General features: G+C 35.2%; 1 protein-coding gene across 1 annotated transcript in view; it reads left to right on the forward strand.

Annotated features, from left to right (window-relative positions):
• The first annotated feature begins 5,611 nt into the window (after positions 1-5,611).
• The window catches only part of LOC110105734, a 30,899-nt gene continuing 17,874 nt past the window's right edge, over positions 5,612-18,636 (forward strand). The window contains exons 1-5 of the mRNA XM_020835340.2: positions 5,612-9,265; positions 9,403-9,642; positions 14,544-14,673; positions 17,954-18,106; positions 18,318-18,559. Of these exons, the coding sequence (XP_020690999.1) occupies positions 5,790-9,265; positions 9,403-9,642; positions 14,544-14,673; positions 17,954-18,106; positions 18,318-18,559 (4,241 nt within the window). The 5' untranslated portion in view covers positions 5,612-5,789. The remainder of the gene's footprint in view (positions 9,266-9,402; positions 9,643-14,543; positions 14,674-17,953; positions 18,107-18,317; positions 18,560-18,636) is intronic.

The raw sequence follows: 18,636 nt of genomic DNA on the forward strand, positions 1-18,636 counted from the left end.
AATTAAAATTTAATTATTATTTAATTAAACCCTTAATTAATTAATAATTAAATAAAATCATATAAAATAAAATATTAATCATATTAACCCCAATTTTTTAGGGATTGGTCCATTGGTTAATCCTAACTGATGACCTTAATCACTTGTTCATTTAAGTTAATTTGGTTAATTGATTATCTACCTTAAGTTCTTATGTAAGAAAGAGGTTTTAAATAATTAAATAAATGCTTTAAAATTCATATAAAATTCAAATATATATATATATATATATATATATATATATAATTCATTAAATCATTAATAAATTATTAATAAATCAAAAAAACTTTATACATCATGCATAGTTCCTTTTGGAGAGCATGTATGTATTAGATTCATAAGATTTTCTCTCCCCTCTCCTAATAAATCATTAATAAAATGCAAGGACTTTATGCAACCAATTCTATCTTTTATGGGAAAATTGCTGCATTATAATTATGAGCTTTAAGACTTATAAGTTAGTGGTTTTTACACTTTGAACTCACCAATTTACATAAATTTTTAAAATTAAATAATAAATTTCATTTTTTTAAAATATAAATAATAAAATATTAAATCATTAACACTTGAATTTAAATTAAAAATTCTATTTGACCTGTAATAAACAAAGCCCTTCAAATAAAATAACTTACACAATAAATCCCCTTTGACATATCAAAACCACACAACATTTTTCACAAACTATAAATAATTTGCTATAACAACTAATTTTAGCTTAGGCTAAGGTGGTGGTTTGGTTTAGTTTGCTTGGGGAGTGCCTTGCATAGAGGGTATTCATGTTTGGTATGTTTACTTTTTGTACTCTGGATGTCATATTTACTTTATGTTGGTGCACATTTGGAGTAGGCTCTTAGGCCGCTTTACTTTCCTATATACACTCGCACAATACTATAATTGCATTTTTATATATTTCTCTTTATATTCCTGCAAAAGTAGAATGTACTTAGGCAATGATATAAATATAATGGTAAATATAAATATTTTAGGAATTTGTATAGCTATATTGAGTTATACAGTGTCAAGAATTGTAAGAGATTTAAAAATGTTTGTTTATATACATATATAAGTTCTAAAAGGAAATGTTTCTTCTTCTTTTAACGATTATTATTTTCAAAGAAATAGAAATTCAGGCTTGTTATTGGTGGAGCTTAATCACATTTACTTTATAGCAGATACTGGGTTGTACTCTAAAAATTATCATTGAATAAAAGTTTTATTTATACATTATTGTTTGCATATCATTTCATTGCACAATCATATATATGTTGTAGATTTCTTCTTATAAAATTTTCTAAATTATAACTCATTGATTCCTAGGACAAAGCTTATCAAATCCTTCATTCATACGATGATTATTTGTGCTTAGGATTGTTAGCTTACAACTCACTCTAGATAGGTATAAGTCCAAATTGTATACATCCTCAATCTCTGCACATCTTTCTTGCTCTATCCTTCCAAGAAATCTAAATCAACTTCAGAATTTACAATCCAAAATCTGTGCATTGAAATTTTGATAGCCCAAACTTTTGTTTAAATCTATATGAATTTGAAAATACTAGTCTTCACTTTAATCGATAGCATCCTATTTTGAGATGTAATTTACTATAAAGGCTTGCCCTTATAAGAAGTCAAGAACCTTGAATTAAAATAATCATATCTTAGTTCATTTCTAAAATAGGATAAAAATCTATGGATGCAGACCTAAGCTTTAGACATGAGTTTAGTTTCAGAATCAAAAGATAGGTAAATATTCTTTTTATCCTTATGGATGAACTGAATATTCCCTATTCAGTTTGATCATAAAAATAAATTCATTAATTTATTTTCTTAATTAAAATGATAGGTGAATATTATTTTTCTCCTTTGGGATGAATTGAATATTCCTTATGTTATGTTTGATTATGAATATAAATGAAGTTTTCTTTTTTCATATAAAAGTGAAACATTAGTCTATTCCTCGGGATGGTATAATGTTAATGTACACATATTTGATAAAAGAATTATATTTAAAGCAAATCATGTGGCAAATAAACAAATATAAAATTCGCTCACATCAACCGGGACAACCATCTTCTTCGTGTGCCCTAGATAATATCCCTAATGGTGGCAAAACTTCGAAAGTTTCTTAGGTAAGAGATTCAACGACTCAGGTGGTTAAGACTTCATGTTTAATATTCTTGTTCGCTAGTTAACACTTATATATAGTGGTTAGTATTCAGCGAATTGATAAGTAATTTCGTTCTACGTTTTATAAAAATTTTCTTCTCCTCTCTTTTTGCATTGTGATTATTGCTTATTCCTTTTGAATGAAATCATTTTTTTTTTTTTTGCAGGCTAATTGGGGCCTCTGAAGATTGTGAGCCGAGGGGCTACTTCGGTTCGTCTTCTTCAATCTTCCTCTTGTTCCACTATTTTTAGTTTTGATTTTTTGGTTATTTTTTTCCTTAATATACTTATTTGTTTGCTGCTCGAGATTGATTTTTTTTTCTTGGTTTTACCATATTTGTTTGTTGAAGTTTGGGGTTTATGGAAGTATGTTTTACCTTTGCTTCTCTCGAACAATTATTACGTCATCTGACCGGACGCAAGAGGAACGTCCGGTCCGAGGCCAAATCCTGTCTAAAAATGAGTTATACCGAGCAAATACCGAGCAATACCAAAGAATAATGAGGAATACCATCATTTGAAGACCCAATACCGAGTTATACCGAGCTAAATCGAGAAATACCGAGTTATACAAAAGTTGTACCGAGTTTTTCCTAGAAAAACTCGGTACAACTCGGCTCGGTACAACTCGGTATTTCTCGGTACAACTCGGTATAACTCGGTATTGGTCTTCAAAGAGTGTATTTCTTGTTAATAACAAATAATACCTAGTTGTACCAAGTAAATACCGACTTTTTTTGCCTGATTTTGCCTCCAACCGGACGTTCCTCTACGTCCTTACACCGGAAGTAATAAAAGTTGGCTTCTCTCCCGATAAAAATGAGGAAAATAAAATGGTTTGAGTATTTAATGGCTGAGAAAATGGAATAAAATATTGAACTAGCATCGCGGTGCCACATTTCCCATGCCGCAGCGCCCATTTATAGTGCCACTACGTTGACAAACACAAAGGGGCAATGCCATAGTGCCACTTTTATAGTGCTGCGACACCCTTAAGAGCACCTCTCAACTTGAATATTTCATTCTAAATTCAAGTGATAAGCTCCTCTTTCAACTCATTTAAACATAAACATGATTTAAATATTTTTTTTCAAAATATCAATAATATCAAATATACTTACAAATTCAAGTCACTACATGTGGATCAACACTTTATCAGTGGTAAATTTGAGTATAAAGTAAACAAAATACATTGTAAAATTAAATTTAGGTGTTTCGTTAGATGAAAAAAGAATTGAGTGTATAATTTTAGTTAATGTATTTTTCATCCCATAGTTTTTTTTTTAAACTATCCAATTATAATTGAACTTTTTTTTTTCGCTGTCAGCCACTGCATTACTGCCACCATCGATGTCAACTATCGAATCTCCACCATCATTTTAGTTTACATTACATTCATTATACTTTAATAAAAAATATAGTCTTCATATTTGATATATCCTCAAAAACTTATCTTGATTGGGCATGAATCTCAAAGCAAAATCAAGTTGGAAACTTCCAAAATTAAATCATGGACTATCCGAACTTCGATTTTAACAAACGTATAGTTGAACTGAACATCTCAAAAAGACGAACCCAGTGACACCAATTCAACTCAATCAGAGCCCAAATGGGTCCAAATCAAAGAGTTGAAGCGCATTTGGAAGGTTCAAATCAAAATTTGGATGACCAAATGGTTTCCAAACGTGACATGCTCATAATCGAATCGAGCGGCTCGATGAGACAAATTCAACGAGCCTAAAATCATCAAATTTTAATATCATTAAGACATTCAAATGCTTAATAAATGGTCCACGATCAAGGAAATCAATAGCGGTTGTTCATTCAAACCACTCATAACTTACCCTTGATATTTCTCCTATTTACTGTCCATGTCACTCTAAAAAAAATATAAAATGACCTCTCATTCTTCATTGAAAAAGGAGGATTAGAGGAGGGAAGCAAGGAAAAGAAAGAAAAGAGAAAATTTTGAGCTCTCTTTCCACCTTACTCCTCATCGACCAGCATCAAACCACCGACAATCGTCGGACTATCATTGGACCTCTGCCCGGTCGCCGATTGACGCCAACTTTTGTCTAGTGAGAAACTGACATTGGACTTCCACCCAACCGCCAATTGACACAGGGCTTCTACCTGGCCACTAACTGACAACAGACTTACAACCGGCCACCAACTGAAGCCGAACTTTTTCTCGGCCACTGACAGACTCAAGATTTCCACCTAGCCACCAACTATGGTCCTTCCGACCTCCGTCGTCATATAACAGTCTTTTTGACAACTGTCACCAACCAACTATTATCCTTCTAACCTCCATAACCAACAACAGTCCTAAGTCCTAACCACTATCGCCTGCAGACTACGATCCTTCCAACCTCCATCGCCAGATAGCAGTCTTTTCGACTTCTAGCGCCCGCTGACTATGGTTCTTCTAACCTCCATCACTAACAATGATCTTTCTGGCCGCTGTCATCTGCCGATCATGATCCTTCCAACTTTCGTTATCATACAACGATCTTTCTAACATCCGTCGCTTGTCGACTATTGTCCTTTCGACATCCGTCTCCAAAAAATTATATTTTTGACCACTATTGCCCCCGACTACAGTCTTTCTAACCTTTGTCATCAAACAATAGCCTTTCTAACCAATGTCATCCACCGACAACAATCATTCTGACCTCTGTCGCCAGAAAATGATTTTTCTAACCATTGTCACCTGCCGACTACAATTCTTCTGACCTCCATAGGCAGACAACGGTATTTCTGACCAATATCGTCCGTCAACTACAATCCTTCTAACCTCCATCGCTAGACTACGATCTTTTTGACCTCCATTGCCCGAAGATTACTATCATTCCGACTTTCGCCACCCAACTAAGTTCTTTCCGACCTTCATCGCCCACCGACTATGATCCTATCGACTAAATAAACATGTTAATATTGATTCTTCCAATTTCCACTATATAATGCATTTTATATGATGTATATTTGCTATATCAAACCTAGGTCTTTCTCCAAGGAAAGATCTCATTTGTAATAAACTGCAAACATTAGTGGATTCATTCAAATTGAGTCAAATCCTATGATTTTTCTCATTTTAAGGGGTTTCCATTAAAAACTTTGATGTCTCCTATGAGCGCTACACCCTCTATTTTTTCTGATTTTGTATTGGATATTCATACAAAGTTAATACACTAAACTTTATATTTATCTGCAGCCATGAATATTCTAAAACACAACAATATTCATATAAATAACTTAAAATATTTCAAATACACTTCAACTTTTTCACACTATTTTATTTTACTTTTGATCTTCAGCATTCTTTTTTTATTTTCAAACCAATTAGCCCAAAAAGAATAAAATATAAAAATAACATTCCCATTTTTAAACCGCACGGCGAATGTAGAAGAAAAACCGACGTCGACGCAGCCACGCAGTGATCATCACCAGGAAGGGAGGGCAAGCAAACGCAAATTGGAGAACAAATCGACGCGTCGAACCGCTTCGATTTTCACCACCGCCGGGCTTCAATTCACCGGAAAACCGCCGCCGGCCGCGGGAATGTTGATGTCTTCGGACCGCTAATGTCACCTGCTATGGTAGATTTCCGGTCACCTGCTTCTTCCTCCTCTTCCAAGGTTCAATCCAATCTTCACGGATCCCAGAGCATCATTACAGGTGGAATCCCTTCACCCTCTTCTCATCACAACTTTGGATCAAGCGGCATTCACGATCCTACTCTGTCAATGAATCGATCGAACCTAGGGCAAGGGGCTTCAGCTTCTAAGGAGAAGCTTTCGGTTCCTCGTTTCCGGAAGCATAGGAAGCGGTCTGGTACTTCTCGGGAGATGCCTGCGACCATTGCATCGGATAGTGGCGCAGGTCTTGGATTCGGCCCGTCTAAGTCGGAAATGCTTTACGCGGCTCCTTTCGATCATGGAGACGATAGTGGAACGCAGTTTTTACGGGAGCAGCTCTATGGATGGAAGCCCTTTGTACAAGACGCATCAAATTATTCGAGTTCTGGAACAGGATTTATGTTTAGTGCTGGTTCGTCAGGATCGAATGCGAGTTCGAGCAATATTGGGGTGGGCTCTGTTAAAGGGGGCACTGCATTTGATATTTGTAACGGAGGTAGCAGCGATATTGGCAAGGGAGTTTTCGTATTTGGGACTGGAATGGGGAAAGTTTCTAGCTGGTTTAGCAGTTCTTTGCAGACCTCGAGTGGGCAGAACTTGGACTGTGCAAACTCCGCTAAATCCGTGAGTGTTGAAACAGGAGTACCAGCGGGTGGTTCGGATTGCTCTATCGGTGGAGGTAATGTGTTTTCTGATAAGGATGCATTTGTTTTTGGGAGCAAAGGCAAGAACGATGGTAACTTTTGTCACAGTTCGTCATTGGGATCTGATAACGATTCATCATATAAATTAAACTCGAGCAAAAATGTTAAGGAGAAAAGTAGGATGCCGCATTCTGGTTTTTTTGTGCACAGGAATGGAGAGAAGAAAAGTACCCATTCCAGTAAGGATTTTTCTTTTGCTTCCGATGATGGCTTATTTATTGAAATACCTGACAGAAGCAGGAAGAATGATCAGGAGAATTCTGTTAATGTGGACCATCAGAAGGCAAACACGAATGCTTATTTGTTTGGAGGCTTTGTGGAGACAAAATTTAATATAGATCAGACCTCAACCTTGTGCTCCAATGGTAGTTCATTTTCCTCAGTTTCTAAGTTACCCGAAGACCTAAGCAAGCTCAAGATTGAAACTTCTGAGAACGGTGAGGATGGGAACAAGGACCAAGGTGTTTTTGTTTTTGGGGGTGGTGTAAATAAGAGCAGCTGTTCAAGCAAGAGTTCATCATTTGAGTCTTTTGACAGCTCATTCTCAAAGCTACCGCAGAAAATGGAGAAGCTGAACTTACAGAGTTCTGTTGGTGTCCATGGCGATACTGAAACAGGTACTGAGAGCAATTTAAAGAAACATGCTCAGTTGAGTCAAACTTTTTCTGCAGGTCATGATGTGGGCGGATTCTCTACTTTTCCGGGGGAGTTGAAAAAACAAAATTTGCAGAGCTCGAGTAATGGGGAACATTGGAATGACAATCATGGTGTTTTTGTATTTGGCAGCTATGTGAGCAAAAATGTAAATTCAGGCAAATCAACGACCCTCAGTTTTGATGAGAGTTCAATATCAAAGTTACCTCAGAAAATGGAGAAGCTGAACTTACAGGATTCTGTTGGTAGGGTTCATGGAGATAGTGAAACGGGTAATGAAAGCAGTTTAAAGAAACCTACTCAATCCAGCCAGACCTTTTCTTCAGGCCATGATGTGGGCGTCTGCTCTATGTTTTCTGGAGATTTGAAAAAACAAAATTTGCAGGGCTCGGGTAATGAGGAACATGGGAATGATAATCATGGTGTTTTTGTATTTGGCAGCTATGTGAGCAAAAATGCAAATGCAGGCAAATCAACGGCCCTCAGTTTTGATGAGAGTTCAATATCAAAGTTACCTCAGAAAATGGAGAAGTTGAACTTGCAGAGTTCTGTTGGTAGGGTTAATGGAGATAGTGAAACAGGTAATGAGAGCAGTTTAAAGAAACCTGCTCAATCCAGCCAGACCTTTTCTTCAGGCCATGATGTGGGCGTCGGCTCTATGTTTTCTGGAGATTTGAAAAAACAAAATTTGCAGGGCTCAGGTAGTGAGGAACATGGAAATGATAATCCTGTTGTTTTTATATTTGGTAGCCATGTGAGCAAAAATGTTAATTCAGGCGAGTCATCGACCCTCAGTTTTGATGAGAGTTCAATTTCTGAACTTCCCGATGAAATAAAGAATATAAATCTGAATAGCTCAGGCAATGAGGATGATTCTCTGAAAAGTAAGGCAGGGAATATGTGGAAACATCATGACAACAATGCAGCTTCCAACTTTACTTCGCATTCAGGAAAAGAAGATTATGATTCAAGAGCCACGCCTTTGCAGGCACATAACTCATGTGGGCTCAGCGCAGATACTACATCCTTCCCTTCTCCACTACCTGGCTTCCAAACTTCTGTGAATCATTTCTGTTTCACCAGCATGCATACAGGATCAGAAACACCAACAATGGAGTTTAGAAGTCAAAAGCAAGCTCCTTGTTTGTTGACCAAGGAGAATGTCTTCACTAAACCACATAAAAAAATGACTTCTGGTATGAAGAAAGAAGATTCTAAAGGTGTACGGACAAAGAATAAAAAAGGTAAATCTAGGCAATCTACTCCAATACACACGAGCATGGATAAACAGTTTGTTTCCGTGGATAAGGGTCCTGAGGAAAATCAAGGGCAAGATTCTGCTGGTGGGGATTCACCTATGGATTACTCACCTTATCAGGAGACTCTAGTATCTAACCAGTGCCCGAGAGAAGTACCTTTTGCATCCGCTGAATCCATCCACTTTGATTCAAGATGTGAATCAATTGATGCAAAGAAATCAGGTTTTGTAGACACAAAGGAGGGAGAAGTATTCTCAGCAACAGTGCATTTTCATACCAATGAAATTCTTCAAGATAATGAAGAAGCAGATTGTTGTTCTAGAGTTCCTTCTGCCAGACATTTTACTTCTACAGATGAAATGACTTCTGGACTCCGGAAAGGAAGTTTTGAAGCCGTAAATGAGAATGTTGAGTCTGTTATCCAGGCAAAATCTTCTTCTACGGAATCAGAATCATTCAGCTATGACTCAAGCATCAAGCAGCCCACTTATGAGGGTGGTAGTGAATTTACATTTAATTCTTGCTCACAAGATGTTGGTCAATCCAATTTTCTGTTTGCTGCTACATCTGTTACATCATCTGTTCAGGGACCATCAACAGCATCAAAATGCAACCGAAGGAAAAGCAAGCCAAAAGGTGGTCAGGATTCACATCGTACTTTGTTTCTTTTTCCAAATGCTCATGCGCCTACTAGTCCCAAACACAACCAAAATGGCTGTGATGATGGTGAAAGAGCAGCAAAAGTTAATGGTACAAAACAAAATCAGGAGTCTGCAGAAGAAGCCTGCGAAAAGTGGCGACTTAGGTTCTCTCCATATTCTTTCTAGTTTGTAACACTGTTCATGTTGTTTTTACCTTTGCTAAAAGCATCCATTTGCGCCAAGCCTTTATTTATTATACTATGTGAGATAATTATTTACTAGATTTTCATTCTATGGTCAGGGGTAATCAGGCTTATGCAGATGGAAATCTATCTAAAGCTGAAGAATACTATAGTCGTGGAGTGGATTCTCTCTCTTTGAAGGAAATTTCTAGAAGTTGCAGTAGGGCCTTGATGTTATGTTACAGTAATCGCGCAGCTACACGAATGTCTCTCGGAAGATTGAGGGAAGCACTTGGTGACTGCAAGATTGCTGTTGCAATTGATCCAAGCTTTCTTCGAGCCCGAGTAAGGGCTGGGAAGTACGTGATTTGTGTTTCTTTTTTTTTTTTTTAATTGTGATCGTCTTAACACACGTATGCCTCAGCTTAGGTCATGTGCATTGTTGCCTTTCATGTGTTTTACTGGTTCTTTACTGTCCACTTTAGAAGACATCACATTTATTATAACAATAAATGACAGGACGAAAAAGAATCTAGAGATAGTTGTGAGGTTCATAAATAAAATGCTTGGAGAAGGTATAGTCTGCCCTTTCTTACCTTGCACTTATTGATGTCAATGTGAAGCAGCTCTTCTGTTTCTACAAGGCCGTTAACATGTGTTTAAGTTCATCTTTATTATCAAATGCTACATTATGAAAAGATCGGTGAAATCAAACAATAGTTTTATTCTCATTATGTGTATTGGACTTTAAGATAAAGGGGTAAAAAATAAAAAAATAAATTAAATAATTTTCTAGGATTAGATGTGGACATTTAAATAACATTAACAAAAGTATTTTTGCGAATAAGATTTTAGATTTTAAGATTTTGTCTGTGCATGAGGATGCTAATATTATGTGGGAAAAAGTGGTTAGTGATATTAAGAATATTACAAAGATGTGCTTGGAGTTTAGAAGGGAAAAGCTCCTAATAATAAAAATAGTTGGTGTTGGAATCCAAATGTGCAAGAAAAGATAAAATAAGAAGATTTGTTATAAAAATTTGTTTAGATGTAAAAATTCTGATAATTGGGAAAGCTATAAAGAGGCTTGTAAGGAATCTAAAAAAGCTATTTTCGATACAAAAAGCTTAGCTTTTAATTATTTATATAATAGATTAGATACTAAGGAGAGAGAAAGATATATGTATAAGTTAGCCAAACAAAGAGATAGAAGTAGTTAGAATTTAGTTCAAGTGAAGTGTATTAAGGATGAAGATCAAAACTTACTTTTCTTAGAAGATAATATTCAATAAAGGTGGATGAGATATTTTGCTAAACTTTTTAATGAAGAATGTGAAAATATGATTGACTTTAGCACCCTAAATGAAAATAAAGATTTTTTTTTATCGCCGTATTAGTAAACCAAAGTTAGAGAGGCTTTAAAAAAAATGAAGTGTGGAAAAGCTGTTGGACTTGATGATATTCCAATAGAGATGTGAAAATGCTTAGGAGATGAAGGAATTTCTTGGCTTACTAAACTTTTTAATACTGTTTTGAAGATTAAAAAGATGCCAGATCACTGGAGAATGAGTGTGTTAATTCCTATTTTTAAGAATAAAGGTGATGCACAGGAGTGCGAATTATAGATGAATTAAGTTAATGTATCATACTTTAAAATTATGGGGCGAGTTATGGAGCTTAGGTTGCGGCGTGATACTAATGTTTCTCAAATCAATTTGGATTCATGCCGGGTAGGTCTACTATGGAAGCCATACATTTATTGAGAGGTTTGATGGAGAAATATAGAGAGAATAAGGAGATCTACATATGCTATTTATTGATTTAGAGAAAGCATATGATAAAGTTCCAAGAGAAGTGCTATGGAGAGTTCTTGAAAAGAAAGGAGTTAATAACACTTATATTCAAATCATTAAAGATATGTATGCAGGAGTTATTACTTGTGTTCAAACACAAGGTGGTTTGACCAAGTATTTTTCCTATTTCTGTTGGATTACATCAAGGATTAGCCTTAAGTCCATATTTTTTTAGTCATGGATGTTCTCACTAGACATTTGCAAGAGGATGTACCTTGGTGTATACTTTTTGCTAATGATATTCTTCTTGTTGATAAGACTAGAGAGGGAGTTGAAGGTAAACTTGAATTATGGAGGTCAACCTTAGAGTCTAAAGGTTTTCGCTTGAGTAGATCTAAAACTGAATATATGGAGTATAATTTTACTTGCAATAGACCTAGTGAGGAGATTGTGACTTTGGGCGATCAAGTTATTAATAAGAGTACACGTTTTAGATATCTTGAATCTATTGTTCAGAGTGATGGTGAAATAGATGAGGATATTATCAGCATAATTCAAGTTGGTTGGTTGAAGTGGAGGAATGCATCGGGCTTGTTGTGCGATAGAAAAGCCCCCCTCAAACTTAAGGGAAAATTCTATAAGATGGTGGTGAGACCTGCAATGCTTTATGGTGCCGAATGTTGGCCATTAAAAGAGAAGCATAATACTAAGTTAAGTGTTGCAGAGATGAGGATGCTTAGGTGGATGAGTGGCTTTACCCTTAGAGATAGGATACGAAATGAGTATATGCGTGAAAAGGTTGGAGTAGCTCCAGTGGAAGATAAGATTAGAGAGAGTCGCCTTTGATAATTTGATCACATTAAATGGAGGCTTTTTGATGAGCCGGTTAGAAAAGTTGAGGTATTAGATTTGACTTATGTTGAGAAAGGTAGAGGTAGACTTAAAAAGACTTGATTAGAAAATATTAGAAATGATCTTTCTTTATTAGATTTAAATGAGCATTTGACTTTTAACAGGACACAATGACGAAAAATGATTCATGTAGCCGACCCCACGTAGTGGGACAAAAGCTTGATGTTGTTGTTGTATGTGCAAAATATAATGATAACAGGTTTGACCATATTATGGAATTTCTTGTCATAGAGCTTAATAAAGATGTTAAGGGCTCTTTTACATTTTTTAGGTCAATTTGTTTGAAGAAGAAAGAGCAAGATTTTACACTTTAGCTAAACTTTGCTGATAATGGAATAACAAGGGCAACAATTTTTATCTTGGAATACTTTTACCAAATAAAAGTATATATCATTGTAGATTTTAAAAAGATTAGGCCGCCTTGAAACAACTGAACCCCAAATTTAGAAGCTAACTTCCAGACATGTTTTGGCAGTTCTATTTTCTTGAGATCAGAGCTTATGTTAAAAATGTGGAAGTTAAACAAAGAACTCATATACTAAAAGCTTCAAAGCATTGAAGGAATGATGAAGATTGTATCTCTCTTGAACATTTTGTTTTCTCTGTCGCTGTATTAGGCACAAACCACATTAGTATTAAGTTTATTGAAACTGATCCTAAAGCATCATGCTTCTACTAGATCAGTGATACCATGATTACTGACTTGAATAATGATTATGCGAACTATAGCCTAAGTAGATCAGCTTAATAAGGTTGAAGTACAAGTGGGGATACTTTTCTAGGTTGAAGAAACTTCAAGGTTATTAATGGTATTATTGGGGGTTAACCAAAGGGAATTAAAATTGAGCTAGAAATATCAGTGGTTAAATCCATTTTCAACCCAAAAAGTTTAAGCCTACAATTGAGGGTCGATCACTAGGTATTTTAACACCAATATATTCATTAATTATCTGATGTGGGATTGAACCAATAATCTATTGTGCATTAACTTTATTCCTCTAATGTGGAAGCACATCGGCCATTACTCTCCTTCAAACAGAAATTTGTCCACTCATCTATGTGAATCCATTGTAGAAGTATCTCACTTTTGAACTTTTCTCATCTATAGTAGAAGACAGCAAAGATTCATTATAAATATAAATTGGGTGAATCACTCCATTTTAGCTTATCCTAGTTTTTAACTTTTTATACAACTTGTTAGGGAGTAAATCACATGTGGAAAATTTGGGCCAGATTCATCGGTGGTCAAATTAATTTTTAACTCAAAAACTTAATCCTATGAGTGAGGGCCAACATTTTAGTATTTAAACACTAAAATATTTTTCAGATATCCTATGAGGGATTAAACCAAAGCCCTCGTATGCCTCAAGATTGTGTTATTAAATTATCTTGATCTCAATTATACATGGCCCAAGTGATGCAGAAAAAAAGATAGATGTTGTTATCATTATAATATAATATACCGATTAAATTTTATTCAATTTCATTTTTTTCTATATATAATCCTTTATTAGTAATTATCAATGTTTAGCCTAGGCAGTGATAATTGGTGATTTATACAAGGAAGTGTCAAGGAGCCTTTCCAGTCTACTAAACCTAGTTCAAATTTTGTCATGACTGAGACGATCACAGCGTAGAGTTTAACTTTAGTTGCTTTATAGAGATCGGAATGCACATTCAAAGAACTTTTATCTACTCAACTTGGTTTGCATAAAGGTCAGGTGATGTCAGTGGATATCTTTAAGGATTTTGTTCAGGAAATATATGAAATTATGAGGGTATATGCATGTCTAGATCATGCAACATTTAGCTAATGACCGCCTTAGGAGCTATGTCATATTTGAAAATTTGTTAAAAAATATTTTTAAAATTGACTCAGACCCTCTAGTTTGGCCAATTGAATCAGACACTGGTTGTCTGGCTATCAATTTGATTGAATTTGTATAATACTTACTGGCCTTTTAAAATCGGTGAACCTGTGTGACCCGATTTAGGTGGTCGAATCTTATCGTGTCTTTATTGGCATTGAGAGAAAATTAAAATAAAACGTAGAGGATATTATAATGTTTGAATATATAATTAATAAGATATTATTCTTAAATGTTAAGATTATAATGTTTAAATATATAATGAGCATCTTTTAATATTTAAATATGTTATATAATTGTGATGCAGTTATCCATATGATTGGTTTGATGGACTGACCACTTCATCCAATTGATTTGATTGATCAAACAAACCAACCCATAACTTTGTAGTTAAATTGATTCAATGTCCTATATGGATTTCAAAACATTGTTTAAAGACTGATGTGAACTGTATTCTTTGGTGTATAATATTAATGCCAATTCATTCAGTTATGTAGTACTTCCACCAGACCTCATGCATGAGGTTCATCATGCAAGTTTATTTTTTACCCTTATAGAAAATTATTTAAATGATGCTTTAAACGAAAAAAAAAAAAAGATTTATCCTGAAAATCAGCTCTCTCTTTTTCATTCATTTTTACAGCATATATTTTACCAAGAAATCTTAATGGTTTTCTGTTATCACAGTATCCATCTATCTCTTGGAGAGCCTGCAGTTGCACTGCAACATTTTGAGAAGGTTTTGCAATTAAGCAAGGAGACAAATTCTGACCAGAAAATTCTATTAGAGGCTGTGGATGGCCTCGAAAAAACAAAGGTATATTGTTCTTTTAGTTGGTCTGTGAATGGTCACTTTGTACGTAAAAGCTGTCTTCTAATGTCGTGTCCTTATCATACAAAAAGGAGTTGGAGCACTAATCACAACATTAATTTATGAAACCCCGTCAATGATTGTCAAAGGGGAACATCTTAATGAATTAAGCCTTTAATCCAGATGGCATACCAAATTATTTGAGCTTTTTTATTTTTCTGTTGAACAGCTGAAAGTTATCCAATGGACTTACACCTTAATTGTTTATCAATTTTTTGCTCGACTAAAGAGAGGTTAATTTGTTCGTTACACTCACAACATGAATAGTGATTGTGAACTGTGAAGTAATGTACTCTAACAAAAAAACCCATTCCTTACCACATATCACAAACCTCCATCCCAACATCTCTTTCAACTAAATGTGGCAACATGACGGGTTTTGAATTTTTATTATAACTATGACATCAGCTTTTTTTTTTATTCGAACCACAAAATTTTAAGAAGAAACTTTTTCATGCTAGTTGAAAACTGCCACCTATTTTTCTCTCTATACTATTTTTTCTAATAACCTGGTATTGAGAGGTGTAAAGCCAAATCCAAGTAGGGACATGTTAGGAAATTCTCATAATGGGGACAAACAACAAAATATTTTTAGGAGGCTTGTAGACATTATTGCTATTATGCCTTCCATTCCGCTCACTTGAAACACTTTTAATTTTCATGATTCAACCCCATTTTAATATGGTTAGTACAGGAATAAACCTCCTGTTATAGAAGTTTGAAAAATTTTAGCCAAAAAAATAATTCAAGGGATAATTATAATTAGACATATTTAAATTCTATAAGAGAATGATCGATGAATATATATTTGCATTTGATGAACCATAGTTGTTATTGGAAAAAATGACACATGATGCAGTGAGGCTCACTAATTGCACCATAATGATGGTGTGATGCACATCTTCAAAATGGCACGCGCTATTTAATTATGGCACACGTCATTTGCGTCATCTTGTGAGTTATTAAATACTCTCATTTAACCTAGAACTTACTAAACTAAGCTTTTAATTGCTAAAATAAAATAATTTTTTTTCATAAAAGAGAGCTTAAATAAATCCTAATGGCTAAATCCTGGGTCATTTCACGAGCTCTCATAATGTAGAAATTGTGTAAATTCTACTCCACCGTGAGCCCTCATTTCGTAAAATTAGTGCTAAAATTTGTTAGAAATCTTGGTAGCGCTCCTATGTCACCCCCTCAAGAGGTAGCAAAAGCAGACCAAAAATGCATGGGGCACTGTGACATGAATTCCACCCCATCACATCAATAATGGGGAGAGAGAGAGAGAGAGGGAGGGTTGAGTGGGGAGGATAAATGAAGGGGTACAAAAAAGAGTGTGATGGTGAGGGATAGGGGTTCAAGTGAGTCAAGCCGCTCGTGAGCCGGCTCAGGCTCAGCTTGATAAATGGCTCGTGAGCGAGATCGATGAACTAACGAGTTAAGCTTGAGCTAGTCTCGACTCGACTCTTTAGCTCGCGAGCCAGATTGTTTTAAAATATTAATATATCATGTACTTAAAATATATTAGCATTCAAGATTTTAAGTACAAAATTATTAAAAATGTTTAAAATTTATATCTTATTTCCTTATATTAAGTTATTCTTTATTATTTTTCTTTTAACTTCTCATTCTTTTTACCATTTTATTATAATGATTACTTAAATCATAATCAATTTTATCTCTTTCATAGTAAACAAGCTGGCTCAAACTCGTAGAATAAAACTCGAGTTTAAGCTCGAACTCGATTAATTAATCAAGCTCAAGCTCAAAGTAGGGGTGACTCAACCTCGGCTCGAGAGAATGCATTTACACTCCTAGTGAGGGAGAAAAGAGAGGTAAGTTGAGATAGAAAGCCAAAGAGGGACATAGAGAGTGTTGGAGTTCTGAAAGAGGATCAGAGAGGGATAGAGAGAGTGAAGGGGGTGAAGGGAGCTCACCTCTAGCAAGGAGCTCAAGATGGAGCTTGAGAGCAGCGGGTGACAAGTAGCGGTGTGTTTTTGTAGGGGACAATGTGATCATTGGTACTGCATGCGAGCCAAAACATAATTGAGGTGGGTGAGCAGGTGTGTTCAAGAAAAGAAGTGTGAAGTAAGAGAGATTGAGGGGTGACTGGGGTTACTGAATGTTTTGCATGCGTAGGGTTGAAACTTGAACATGGAGTTTTTTGCATGTAGAGTTGGATGGCATGTGGAGCCAGCTGAAAGGCATGGCAGCTGGAGTAATTAGGGAAGCCTTTTTTTGGCAAGAAATGGGTTCACTAATGGGCCGGCTAGGAGAATCTTTGCATTGATGTTGGAGCAGGCCATCTAGATTGTATGATGAATTGGTAAGGTTCACGTGGCATGCTGTAGCTTTTTGAGGGAGTTAACCGTAGGTGCATTTGCCCCTATAGTATCTATCATGATTTTTCATAATTAATCTGTATGAATTTGCAATTTAGTATTTTTTAGGGGATTTACATACATACCACTTTATTTCTTACTATTTACATATCTAACACCCAAAATATTAATATTACATTCTTGCCACTCACATAAAATTTTAATATCAAATATATCACTTCTATATTTCATTCTTGCCACTCACATAAAATTTTAATATCAAATATATCACTTCTATATTTCATTCTTATCACCCTATAAACTTTAATGTTTCATTCCATGCGGCCATATTTCTTCTATGGGTGATAGGCATGTAATATTAAAATTTTAGGTATTAGATATATAAATAGCATAAAATAAAGTGGTATGTATGTAAATCCCCCTTTTTTTATTTAGATGAATTGAATCTAATTTGTTATTTTTCATAACCTATTAATTGATTATGAGTGTCATTTGCTCTAATTTATTGGATCAAGTGCATATTTTATGATATACTTACTGAATTATTAGTGCATTCTTCATTTTTATGTGACACGCGACATTTCGCGTCTGAGCCGGTCCCGTGGACCGGCTGGACCGGTCCAGTGGACCGGTCTAACAGTTTTCAAATGATTTATGTTGTGTCATGACATTTATGATGTGCATTCACCGTTGTGGACTATGGATAGAATAGATTGTTCATGTGGTATGCATTTTAGAGTTATGGACTCACCCAAAATTTAAACCATTTAATATCGAGAGTTGATTTTATCACACATTTTGTACATTCCTCTATACAAGAAAAATGTCATGTTTTGTTCTATTTTAGTAGAATTGATGTTTTCTGGTATTATTTCTTGCGGCAGAAGTTGAATGATTTAATAAATCAGTCTTCTACATTATTGACAAAAAGAACTCCAGATGATGCAACGAAAGTTTTGGAGATTATCTCTGAGGCATTCTCCATTGCTCCTTATTCAGAAATCTTGTTAGAAATGAAAGCTGAGGCTCTAGTGAAGGTCTGTTACGTTTTTACACTATTCTGTGATTTATCGTAACTTAAAGTTAATCCTTTTTTAAATCTTCAGTCATCTACACAAGCTTTAGTGATTGATACCAAAAGCTTTGGAAGTTATGAATTATATTGATGGTTTTGCTAAATAGATGGCCCTAATTCTGTTTCACCAAGCCTTAGTGTGGGAATCTGATTATAGTGTGGCAATCTGACAGCTGCGGAACTTTGATGAAGCGATTCGGATATGTGAACAGACACTGGAGTTTGCTGAAAAGAATGCTAGTATTACTGAAACTGCTTGTCAGTCAAAGGAAACCGATTGTTCCAAGTCCATGGAAGCCAATTCAAGTTTTTGGCGATGGCGCGTCATCTCGAAGTCCTATTTTTATTTAGGAAAACTCGAGGAGGCTAATGAGCTACTTCAGAAACACGAGAAAGTGAAACCTGTCATAGACAAGTATTACCTGAGCCCAGATGCATTATCTATTTATATATATATATATATTTCTCTTCTTTTTTTTCCTTAATGCTATT

Source organism: Dendrobium catenatum, unplaced genomic scaffold, assembly GCF_001605985.2.
Source record: "Dendrobium catenatum unplaced genomic scaffold, ASM160598v2 fragScaff_scaffold_133, whole genome shotgun sequence".
NCBI lineage: Eukaryota > Viridiplantae > Streptophyta > Magnoliopsida > Asparagales > Orchidaceae > Dendrobium > Dendrobium catenatum.